The following is a 13,220-nucleotide window of genomic DNA, read 5'->3' as shown; positions in this document are numbered from 1 at the left end:
ATCTCCATAGACAAACATTGCAGTAGAATGGCCCGTACTCAGTGACTTTCAATGTGGCACCGTCATAGGATGCCACCTTTCCAACAAGTCAGTTCGTCAAAATTCTGCCCTGCTAGAGCTGCCCTGGTCAACTGTAAGTGCTGTCATTGTGAAGTGGCAACATCTAGGAGCAACAATGGCTCAGCCGCGAAGTGGTAGGCCAGACAAGCTCACAGAACGGGACACCCAGGGGCTGAAGCATGCAGAGCGTAAAAATCATCTGTCCTCCATTGCAACACTTACTACTGAGTTTCAAACTGCCTCTGGAAGCAACGTCAGCACAAGAACTGTTCGTCGGGAGTTTCATGAAATGTGTTTCCATGGCTGAGCAGCCGCACACAAGCCTAAGTTCACCACGCGCAATGCCAAGTGTCTGCTGGAGTGGTGTAAAGCACGCCGCCATTGGACTCTAGAGCAGTGGGAATTCCATTCTCTGGAGTGATGAATCACGCTTCACCAACTGGCAGTCTGACGGCCGAATCTGGGTTTGGCGGATGCCAGGAAAACACTACCTGCCCCAATGCATTAAGCCAACTGTAAAGTTTGGTGGAGGAGGAATAATGGTCTGGGGCTGTTTTTCATGATTTGTGCTAGGCTCCTTAGTTCCAGTGAAGGGAAATCTTAATGCTACAGCATATAATGACATTCTAGACGATTCTGTGCTTCCAACTTTGGGGCAACAGTTTGGGGAAGGCTCTTTCCTGTTTTAGCATGAAAATAGCATGAAAAAAGCATTTCAAAACAGAATGGAAGTACTTAAATCTGAATAATTTTGTTTTTAAGAGAGTGTTGTGAAAACACTTTTTGGTGTTTCAGTGCATGTAAAAGGCAGCATCAAAACACAAAAGGAATGTGTTGGCAGACTGTGTCTCATTCAATCAAATTGTTTTCAATTTCTAATTGGTTTATTGCATAAATATTGATTGTTGACTTTCAGTTTTAAAGAAGACACTGGGAAATAAATAGTTTAAGGGTAGACTTGGTCACTTATTATAGGCCACAATTGCCAGGCCCATTGTGAGATTATAAATAATGTTACAATCAATATGTGTAGGGCTATGTAAGTTATAGCAGAGGTAACATGTGTAAATGGGTACTTCTTTACTGGTATTCATGTGAGGAGGTGGATGTGAACCCGGGTCTCCTTCTTGTCAAAACAATGCCTTAGTCCACTTAGCCAGTCTTCAGGACTGCACTGTTGTTCCGAACCGCCCTTGTTACACTGAGCACATGGGGCCCGATTCAGACTTGAGATATGTAGACTTAACATAGGATCAATAAAACATGGACTTCAATTCATGTTAAATCCACTTATCTTAAAGGGGAAATCCGCAGTAGCTACATCAGTTTTTGGATTAATGATATGTACCCATTGATTCTTGAAGAATATAACTTATAAATGCCTTATGAGCTTAGTTCAACCGTAGTATCCCATCAGAATCCAAAATCTAAACTTGTCTTTCTCCAATGTTTGTAAACAAAGAAAATGTAACAAACTCTGTATATAAACCCTGTAAAACATGGTTAAAACTATCATTTTTATGCCATGGATGGTCAGTCCTTGCATCCACAGCGCTGTCTATGAATTTGAGAGTGGTTACATTTCTCTGGCCCCATCCCTCAGCTTTTTAGCAAAACCTGTGTGGGACAACGCTTTGTTAAAGCATGAATAGGGACAATAGAGAATATTTATATCTGAAATTCCACCTTTATTGTTTCTGTGCTTTGTTTAGACAGATTAGAAACAGGAAGAGATAGATAAGGAGTGAAAGTGGACAGGCAGAAGTGGGAAGTTAACCCCCGAATGCTGGGGCAGTAAAATGGCAAATTTCTTTGGAATTACAAAATGAAATAATAATAATTAAAAAAACAGGACACATCTAACGGGGCACATGCCCTTGTACCCGCTATGGGCATGACACCTCTGGGTGTGAGCACACCAGACATGCAGATGAAACTCTCCAAAACAATCCTAGAAAGTATGTGTCAATGAAAACGTGAGAACACAATTTTATCACACTGAGTTAAACAGCCATTTTGATTCATTCATCAGTTTTCATGATGCTACATGTAGTTATTAATTGACACGTCATTGTTTTACCCCTTATCGTGCACTTGTTTTTTTTTATATAAATGAAGGCCTGCTTTAGTTAATACTGCTGGCTTGTTTGCCTACTAGCTTTATGAGCTTTACCTACTGTTTGATGTGTGACCCACATGTTAAACACTAAATACCACTGCCAATTTAGCATGTTCTACCATTGGCCTACCACACCACATGTTGTATGCTACAATAAATACCACTTCCAATTTAGCATGTTCTAGCATTGGCCTACCACACCACATGTTATTGCATCCTACTTTTGACATTCATATTGTTATCTTGTTGCTATATTTGCATAGCTTAATCACGTAGGCATTTTGCATATTTCTATTAATGTTTAATAACTGTGTTATGACAATTTGCTTTGGAGAAATCTAAGATTTCTAAGTAGCCAATGTCACTAGGTGAGTGGAAGGTAGCAATTAGACTTGTTCTTTATGCACCTCAAACATAGCAATAGTGGTTACCTTGAATGAATGTTGATCCGTAGAGTTGACTGTAGCGATCCTTTGTATCTTGTTTGGCGTTTCTAGCGTTTTCTTGCATTCATTTGCATCAGTTTGATTGTGGTAAGAACCGTGAGCTCTCCCACCATCCACACATGCCATACATTCAAACATCTGTGTGTTTATAGATCCCTTGATGTGTGTTTACCACCACCATTTATCTGCACCTAATGGTCTGGAGTGTAATTGCCCGAATACGTCCATAACACAAGATACACCCAAATTGGCTCCAACAAATTCTATACTCACATTGCCATTTCTTAATATTATAGCATAATTATGCACTCATGTACTATCATTATTGCTTGTTATTATTTGCTATTTCTGACTCCCTGCAGAAAAACATACATACTATGTTACCCACCGACTGACCAATCCTAACCAAAGCCAAGCATCTAACTCAACTGTACTGTGATTCAATCCATCTGAACAACCTTGCCATGTACCATCATCTGAATATAAAGACTCAGGGCAGGACATTAGCATAATGGATGACTGGTAGATCGTACTGAGCCCTGGGTTGAAGTTTGTATAAGTGCTACTGCTAACAGAACATACGACTGCTATTCGTAATAAAAACAAGGACCTCTTTCATATTGCGCACCACTGCATAGAAGCCAACCATGGCTCACCTTCCTCCCTGCGCATTGTAGCCATAGAAAACAGCCAAATTTCACCAAGAGGAAGTGACATCTTACGTAAACTAAAACAGAGGCATTCTGGCAGTACCCCTTAGACACCCTGGATCCTAATGGGCTAAACAATTATTTTTTGGTTCTAGAATGTTGCCTTGATTTTGTTCGGGTCTCTGTGTCTCCGTTTTCACATATCACCTATGTATATACTTAAGCAATAAAGCACAAGGGGGTGTGGTATATGGCCAATACACTACAGCTAAGGGCTGTTCTTATTCACGGCACAATGCGGAGTGCCTGGATTCAGCCCTTAGCTGTGGTATATTGGTCATATACCAAAAACTCCCGAGGGGCCTTATTACTATTATAAAATGGTTACCAACATAACGAGCAGTAAAAATACATGTATTGTCATACCCGTGGTATACGGTCTGATATACCACGGCTGACAGCTAATCAGCATTCAGGGCTCGAACCACCCAGTTTATAATTTATTTTGTCGTGGCCTAAGAGACATGATTTCTCTTACTATTTTTTTGTGCTATAATTTGTTGTTTACCTTGAATTGTATTATTTTCTTACATTGTTGACTCAATGGGCAACTAGGCTATAAATAAGAGCTAAGTGCAATGGTCAGGTCACTCTGAGGAAGACGTCAGCTGGACGTCGAAACGACAGTCACGTTCTCCTCCTGTACAATGGATTAAAGTAAGCTAAATAAATAAATCAACCTCTACATTTGTTTTACTGAGTTCTCCAACGCCTTTCTGCCTCAAATTAGTCCTTTTGAAAGTTTTTCTTGGTAAGCCCTTCTCGTTACTGCTAACAAGTTTTGTATAAGTGATGCTGCTAACATTAGCATTCATTGCCGGTATTTATTTTCAATTAATGTGAAATATAATGCCATATTTCTGTTGATTTGGAAGAATATTAATATGATACATACCTTACATATCGTTGAACTATCTTACTTTATCAATATTCAAATGTGAAAGACCTGTTAATGTTTGGTCATTTGATAATTTGCAAATAAAAGACTAAGCATTTGAAGCTTCAAAATCATGTCTTGGAAAAAGTGATTTTGTACTCATTAATTATTATTCTGGACAAACTTAATTTGTGTTTTCACAAAACGATCTCTTCTTGTGTCCTTTGTTTGAGCATAATACGGTACTTTTGACTTTTTGGAATTACCAATGAGGATTTTATAAACACACCATATAAGAGTAGGGAATATACAATAAGAGGAGGGACTCCCATTTACAGTACTTGGAAACTCCAGAAGAAAGGATCTAATTCTGAATTACACAGGACTCGAAACACCAGGTGTTTTCAACCTTTTCTGGGTTTGTGCTCCCAGACTCAGGCAAGGTGTTGCACAACTCTTGATTATGTGGTGTTACAACACACCATGTCATGTTTGAGAACACCTCAGGATGAATGTTTCAGTACATCTTAAATCTGCCCCAATACCCTAACAACCATGTGTTTCAATACTCCAGCAAAGTTAAGGTTTTGTCTACTTTAGGGTGGTGACAGCTCAGTTGCCACTAGTTTTAGTGTTACAAAACACTTCATTTTAACAGTTTACTATTGTTGGGGTGGCAGTTAGCCTAGTGGTTAGAGCATTGGGCCAGTAACCGAAAGGTTGCTAGATCAAATATAAAATCTGTCGTTCTGCCCCTCAACAAGGCAGTTAACCCACTGTTCCTAGACCGTCATTGTAAATAAGAATTTGTTAACTGACTTGCCTCGTTAAAGGTTAAATACAATTTAAAAAACGACTTCTACAAGGTCAACTGCACCCCAGGACTGGGGGTTGCCACCTTTGGGGGGTATGTCTCCTTTGGGATGAACTCTGAGCTCTAGGCGTCCAACAACGCCCTCAATATAGTTCATATCTGGATGGGCCGGCCCCTAGGAGACCCCTTGGCCTTTATGGTGAAGTAGAGTGACAATGGTCACCCTTCGTCTCCCTGCCCTCAGTGAGCTGTCATCAAAACATATGCACTGTAATGCACTGTAAACCTAAGCCTGCCTATCTAACATTATTGCATATCATTTCTAACCTCTTGCTCTGAATCTGAACCAGAAAGCATTTTACTTCGGTCATTAAAAGAAACGAACCAACAACAAGAAAATCAACAAAAACATCCAAAGTATATCCAAGATATTTCTGAAGATATTGATTTATTTAAATTTAAAAACATTTTAAGTTTATTTGACAAGGGCCATGTACAATTGCAACATATGTCTCACAGAAAATGTGATGAATGAAACTCAAGTTGTCAGCCTTTTGTTTTCATTCTCTCATGACTGTGCTATGTTGTTTGTGCTACCACTGCAATAAACAGCTACTTGATTTTGTAATATTGAACTGGTAGTCCAGTACATTTATTACATCGGCTTTTATGTTGTATTCAATGGAACCTAATTTTCTCTAAATATATAATCATTGAATACATTTTACATGGGAACTTTTACAACAATTGGTGTAGCCTACTTTGTTAAAAGACATTCATAGCAGAGTGTTGACTGCAACACGTCAACAAACTGGACCAGTTCAATGACAAACTGTTAAGATTATTTTTCATTAATATATTATATAAGAAAGTGATTAGTTGATTATGGAATATATTTGGTGGGAACTACTTATACAGTGAGAGGCATAGAGATGATTGTGGTCTCAGAGAACACCACAATGTTCAAATGTAATAGTTTCTCAACACTTTCCTGAATCACCTAAGTGTAAGTAAAAATAAAAAGGTCAGACCAATGCTTGATTTTACCTAACCCAATGAATGTTACAGAAAAATTAAATATAAATCCATTCACCGCATACTGTAAGAACCCAAACATTAAATGGCTGATATTCATAGACAGAGTTATGGATGTTTGAGGCTATATAGTGTTTGTTTAAATGTTCTTTGTTTACAAACGTTGGGTGTAAAACAAGCTTATATCTTGGGTTTTGATGGGGTACGACAGTTGAACTAAACTCATGAGGCATTTATAAGTTACTGTATATTCTTCAAGAATCAATGGTTACATATGATGATTCATTTCTAAGTCCAGAAATGGATTTAGCAACTGCTGATTGCCCCTATAAAGCATTGGAAAATAGATTCCTTGTTGATCGTTGTCAGTGCCTACCAAGTAGACACATCAAGTTTAAGGACTGATGTATCTTTTGCGAATTGCTTTCAAGCTATGCAAAAACAGAGTAGTGACAAGTAGTTGAGGCACAGTGTATAACAGATTATCATTCCAGCCCCCATTCCAAGGCTCTTCAATTTAGAGAACATACTGCTCATGAAGCAGATGGCAAGGACCACGGTTTTGATTGTGAAAACGTACATAAACAGATACAGAAAAATTCATATTTGAAATCTGACATTTATTCTTGCAGGTAATGTCTTTTGTTAGACTATGGCCCGACACCATTGTTCATTATATTACAATTCCTATTTGAGGTAGAGGCTCTCACTTGATGCTAAAAGACTCTTTGAGGCTTTTTTCTGCCTGTTCCTTTGTGATCAATTTCCAGGCAGGTGGTGTTTTTGCTGGGAGTGCGTCATATTTTCTGGCAAATTCATTGTTGAATTTTGCCATCACATATTTCCAGTAGTCTGAGGCCTCGATGCTAGGATCGGCCGGGATATGCCAGTTGGGGAAAATCTCTCTGTACTTTTTGTAAGGATGGTATTTTTGTTTTGTCTCGTAGCATTGGAATTGTTGCTCACTGAACACAGAGGAGGAGCAGATATCAGTCACGAGTTTCCTTGAGTACACAAACCTGTACTGGCCCAGACCCTGTGGTCTGTGTATTGAGGCACAGTGGTCTGTGTGGGCCTCTCCTCCTGCCTCGCACGGTGCCTTGCAGAATGGACACTGCTTCCCACAGCCGAACACTCTTTTGAAAAGAACATTCTGTGGTTTAATCCTCAATTGTTCCAGTTTTCTCTGTGCATCCACTCCCTCTTGGAACTTGGTCCTCAGGGATTGTTCCATTTCTTCAACAGATGTTTTGAGACAGTGGGCAAACTGCTCTTGTTCAGCATTATTGAGGATCATGAAGGCACTCAGAGCATCCTTGGGAATGACCAGTGTATCTCCAAGCTCCCTGCAAATGTTCTGAATGAAGTCCTCAAAGTTGCTGTTTTTCTTGGTTTGGGCCGTTGTGATGGCATCCGTTATTTTCTTGACGATTGCTTTCAGATGTTTGTCTTCCAACTGAAACATTTTTTGTCCCTTTGAAAAGCGCTCCCTGATTTGATCAAATATCCAATCCTTGACAAACTTTTCATACGAACAAATGTAGCTGTCATAGTTCTCAAAGTTTAATTCTGAAAGCAAATGTTTCAAGATTGAGTACTGGAAAAATGCACGAGTGCTGAATTGAAGGGCATTTTTTCCTGTCAGCATTTCATCAACGATATCTGGACCCAAGGAATGGGCAACACTTTCTTCCAGTGCAGGTCTGAGGCAGAGGCATGTGAATTCTTTCGCTTTTTTCTGACACTGGTCTCGTTCATTGAACAAGTCCTTGAAGTCAGAGCAGTACTTGTCTTTGTACAGATCAAGGCATCGGCGTGGGTCATTGACTTCTATGAAATGTTCATGCATTTGCTGAAATTTCCTGGCTGCAACTCCACAGATATGTAGTTTTAGTAACACTTCAAATTTGACATCAGTCTCAAGATCTTTGTTGGCTTTTAATCTTTCCTCAATCATGTGTAGGATCTCCTGAATATAATTCTCATGGTAATCTGTTTCCCTTTCCACCTGCTCCAACACAAATTGTCTGCAAGCCTCTATGAGGTTGTCAGCCATCAACTGGGTTTTCTGTGTGTGTTCATCCAAGTGAAGCCATTGTTTTACTTTCCTTACAAACCCATCAGAAGGCACTTTGAATGGCTCTTTTCCAAAATGTTCCAGCTTTACTCTAGCTATCATTTCATTCACAGAACTTCCCTTCCGGGTCAAGTTTGAACGGAGCTGGCGAAAAATCTTTCCAACAATGTTTTCCTTCTTCAATCCTGGGAAGGACAACTTCTGCACAGTTTCATGCCACATCTGATCAAAATCTCTCTCTAGTTCCCGATCCGACTTCTCAGATTTGCTCTTCCTGCTTTCCTCAATCAATCCCAGAACATTCTCTTCTATTCTTGCTGTGTGGGTCTTATTTATTGTGTCCAGATTGTTCATTCCCTGTCTGATCTCAGCAGCTGAATCAAGTTGATTCAGCACAGAGTTCTCCATTTCTCGTCGAAGGCTTTTTGCACTGTTGGAGAAGACCTCTCTGTACCCCTCCACTAGATGCACATGGCCTTCTGTCTGTTCATAATACTTGGTCAAGTTGTCAAGAATGGTCTTCTCCCATTTGGAAAGCTCAAACAAAGCTTTGTTTTTCAATTTGCCAATAAAGTCTTTCATGTCTGATGCCTCAGATTTCACAGTGATTGTCCCAAAGTTGGAGATCCTTGTTTCAGCATTTGTTACCCAAGTATACATGTGCTTTCTGAATGACCATTCCCATTTGTGGAACTCAGTGCACAACTTCATGTAGGCATCAGCCACTAGACTGTTTCTGAAGCTAAAAATGAAGTTTTCATACTTCACAGCATTCCACAAGCTTTTTGTCCACTCCAGAAACTCTGTTATGTTGTTTCCAGAGGCCTCACATTTCTCCAAGACTTCAATCATGTTTTTTTTAAACTCGTAGACGGACTCGCTGTACCCAGCGTTGACAGGTGCCATTGGAGGGTTTCCATGCCAAAGTCCAGGGATGTACCAGTTACCAGTCTCTGGGTTGTACTCCATTACATCAGTGAAGATCTTGTTCTCTTCTTTGTTTTCCATGCTGGCTGCTGCCTGGGTCATCTCGTTCAATTTCTCCAAGAGCATTTTACGGTCTCTCATGTTCTTGTCGTGTGCCGAGACATCTGCCACATTCTGGTGGACAAACAGACACTTGGGCTTCTTTCCCACCTCTTTCATCCGGAGAAAAGCATGGACAACAATTTGAAGGATGTCCTTCATCTCGGTTGAGTTCTCCATGGCAATATTGATTATTGTGACATCACTCAGCCCAACAACTAGAGTGGCTAGCTCGTTGTCATGCTCAAAGCTGTCATCCAGCTGTGCAAGCTCTGGTGACTTCAGCCCTTCTGTGTCGATGATCACTAAAAAGTCGCAGTTCAGCTCTTTCTTGAAGTCCTCTTTGACTTTGATGAGAAGCAAGAAAGCCCCTCTTGTGCATCTGCCGCTACTGACTGCGAACTGCACTCCAAACATAGTGTTCAGTAGAGTGGACTTTCCCGTGCTTTGAACACCTAGAACCGTTACCACCAGGATCTTGTTCTTCGGCTGCACCAAGACATTGAGCTGATGCAGCACATCACTCACCCATCTCAGAGGTATGTTGGACGCGTCTCCGTCCACCAGCTCCAGAGGGAACCCATCCAGAAGCAGCTCAGCACATAGTCTGGGCAGGTGCTGCAATTGTTGCCGTGACTCTTCAGTTTCGCTCAGTAAGACCGCAGATTCGTACAGTTGACCCATTTCCCGTAGGAAATGTTCAGTTCCTAAAGAACTGTTTGAAATCTGTCTATCAAGGTATACAATTTCTTCTTTGGTTTCAGATGAGTTCTGAGACTTTTCTTTGTACAGCTCCCTAAGGCCAGAAAGGTTTTTACGAGACAGATTGTCCAGGTTCATTCGCATCCATTTCAAGAAGTAGGACCTCTCTAGCCCTGTGCCTGATATTCCATGTATGAAGCAAGTCATTGCCTCTGACATGTCATACCTCCTTTGCTGTTCCCTAAGTTGTCTTTTCTCTGCTTGCAGTTCATTTTTGTACGTCTCAATGTTCATCTCCCCAGCTTTCCGCAGTCTGCATTCCTCTTTCTCTAGACGTGCCAGCTCCTTCCAGATCTGTCCTTGCAAGGGAAGATGTATTTCCTTATACTGTGGTGTGTCATTAATTTTTGACGTGATTGCATCAGCATTTTGCTTGGCAATCTGACATTCTTGGCAGTCCTCATCAACCAAGATCCCAAGCTCGTGTGCCACTTCAGCCATCTGCTCCAATGGCATTTTAGAACATGAACTCTTGATCACCTCACCAACTGTGTTTCGCAGGTTCTTCACAAAGTCTGCATCATTCATCTGTTTGGTTTTCAGGATGATGTTGCTTTTCTTCAAGTTCAACTCTGCTGCTGTTTTCTTTAAAGCATCAATGCTGAAACTCTTGCTCTGTGGGTTACCCACCAGAAACAGCTGTGCCTTGGTGTGTTGGCTGGTCAGTAGCTTGTACTTGTTGTCCAGGTTGTCAAAGAACACAAAGACTGCTGCAGAGGTCTGACAAAGAAAGGAGTACTGGGTCTCAAAGGAACTGATGTCCCCTCTCAGATTGGTTACAGCAACAGCTTCACCAAAAATGTCAATGTTTTTTTTCCCACTTGGGAGGTACCAGCTTATCTCAACCAATCCATTGGATATCCTCCTTGGACTATCACCGCATTCCATATCGTGGTGGACAAATGTGTCGTGATACTGTTGTGGATTACTCAGAAGCTTGTTCAGAATCTGTGACTTGGACACCGAGCACTCACCCAATCTGACAAAAGAGACCATGGGGAGGTCAGAGAGAACAATCCTGTCTTCAACAAATCCTCTTGGGTCTGCCAATGAATGAGGTCTGAACTTCTTGACAATGTCTCGCATTGCCCAAAGCATGAGCATACACTTTTCTGTGTCACAATTGGGGAGAAGCAGGGGCACAGAAAACTGACACATTGACATTTTCAAAGCCATCTCTTGCTGCAGAAAACCGTTAGAGCACAGAAAGAGAGCCGTCACAACGTCTAAGGGGTTCACAACATTACTAGAGTTCAAGTTATCAACCAGACTCTCCAGATCTAGGTCAATGTTGCCAAATGAAGCATCGCAACTTGTCTCACCTCCTGATGACGTACATTTCACACTCCTAGCTGTTACATTAACCATCATCAACCTCTTCAGGAAAGTCCATGGCACGGCTGAGAGAGTCTGAGCGGGTTCATCTGTGACGGTCTTCTCATCAATCTGCAGCACGGTGCTCAGGGTGAGCTTCTCTGTGTAGTGTTGCTCCAACCCCAGGTCCAACAGCAAGCTTTCCAGGTGGGTTTCTGTGGGGGAAAGAGAAGGGTTTCAGATCTGTGCTCCTTGGTTGTCAATCAATCCATTAGAAAACATCCTCCTGTCAAAGAAACACAGTGTAAATTCTTAATACACTCACTTGTGCGTGCATATGTCACAGCAGACTTGCTTTGGGTCCCGTTCTTCAGCATCGTAGAGATGTGGAAGGAGTATTTGACACCTGGACTCAGACTGGAGAACGTCAGGGTGTTGGATACAGTTGTTATCTTCTGGACTTCCTCTCCGTCACAGGAACAGGTCACGAGACATGCCTCAGGAACACCAACACGTTTGTCCCAACTCAGAGACACTGATTCACTGCTGACATGATCTATCTTTATCTTTTCGGGTGGCACAGGTTCTGCAAAAAGGACAAAAAAGGACCCAATTCAATTATATCTGGAAAAATGAAAACACAAGTTAAACATAATTCTCCCTGTAATGCAAGAGGTGTCACGACTTCCGCCGAAGTCTGCTCCTCTCCTTGTTCGGGCGGCTTTCAGCGGTCGACATCACCGGCTTTCTAGCCATCGCCGCTCCATTTTTCCATTGTTCCATTTGTTTTGTCTTGTTCCCTGCACACCTGGTTTACATTCCCTAATCACACTGCATGTATTTATTCCTCTGTTCCTCCCCCATGTCTTTGTGTGGAATTGTTTTTGTTACGTGTTCGTGTGTACGCGCCAGGCTGGGTTTTTCCCCGTTAGTCCGTGGCTTTTCACGAGGGATGCTTATTGTACAACATTTGATAATTTTGTGTGACTGTTTCGCGCATTGCACTGTTACCTTTGGCTGGAGGTTTTGACGCAGTGGCGTCTGTCTGTTTTATTTGCCTCTGCCTTATTAAAGTGTCCGCCTGTTCACAACTCCCTGCTCTCCTGCACCTGACTTCTCCACCAGTAGTGCACACCATTACAATAGGACATGTTTCAATCATTGTACTTACTTGTATACATGGATACTGTGACCGATGCTCTCTGATTCCTATCGTCACTGACCAATGTGACGCTGAAAGTGTACTCTGTCCCTGGGTACAAGCCTTTCACGTCAGTGCTGTTGGATCCTTGGATCGACAGGATCTCTCTCTGGGTGTGGCAGGAGTAGGTCAATTCGTACCTCTGTGCCGGGTCAAAAGGAAGCCAGCTCAGAGAAATAGAGTCACTGCCAACATAGTGAACTGTTATTTCTCCGGGGGAGGAGAGCTCTGTGGAAGAGAGCAAAAAGCTATTAAAAATAATGTTCATCTCTGGGAAAGAGTTGTAGCAGCTAAGGATGGGCACAGTTATTCGAATATCCGAATGGAGGTTAGTATTCGATTACTTGTGTGAATGTTCATTTTTGGAGAAAATGAATTGTAGGCCTATTATGACAATGAAAAAGCTTTGTGTTATACAATATTATCATTGTGACATTGTTACACACAGGGATATACCATGAAATTTGAAATTCTTAATTTAATAAAACACATTTTTATGATGATGGTATGAAAAGGTTATGAATAAATGCTATTTCTGTACCCTGTATTATCGCTACTGTTGTTATGCTAGCAGTGAAAAACAGATACAACCAGTGACGGTTATTAACAATTACAACTGATGTGGTAAAACAAATTGGTGGGTAACTGCTTATTGTTGTTCACAATGAATAAAATAATGCTCCCTATATCAATATGTTTTTGTCAACAATCTACACTATTGTTTTTTAATGTTCAAGTCTTGCCATAGATTTTGAAGCAGATTTAAGTCAGAACTGTAA

The 13,220-nt window shown here is 41.2% G+C and overlaps 1 protein-coding gene across 1 annotated transcript; it reads right to left on the bottom strand.

Annotated features, from left to right (window-relative positions):
- Positions 1 to 6,322: 6,322 nt before the first annotated feature.
- On the bottom strand, positions 6,323 to 12,801 carry LOC106577767 (interferon-induced very large GTPase 1). Its single transcript, XM_045700587.1, has 4 exons — positions 12,786 to 12,801; positions 12,412 to 12,669; positions 11,566 to 11,826; positions 6,323 to 11,455 (listed from the first exon to the last, which is right to left on the bottom strand). Exons 1-4 carry the CDS (start codon positions 12,799 to 12,801, stop codon positions 6,768 to 6,770), a joined length of 5,223 nt encoding a protein of 1,740 aa, XP_045556543.1. The 3' UTR covers positions 6,323 to 6,767.
- Positions 12,802 to 13,220: the final 419 nt, after the last annotated feature.

The sequence above is a fragment of the Salmo salar genome, chromosome ssa18, assembly GCF_905237065.1.
Source record: "Salmo salar chromosome ssa18, Ssal_v3.1, whole genome shotgun sequence".
NCBI classification, from domain to species: Eukaryota; Metazoa; Chordata; class Actinopteri; order Salmoniformes; family Salmonidae; genus Salmo; species Salmo salar.
This window is presented reverse-complemented; position numbering and strand designations above follow the sequence as displayed.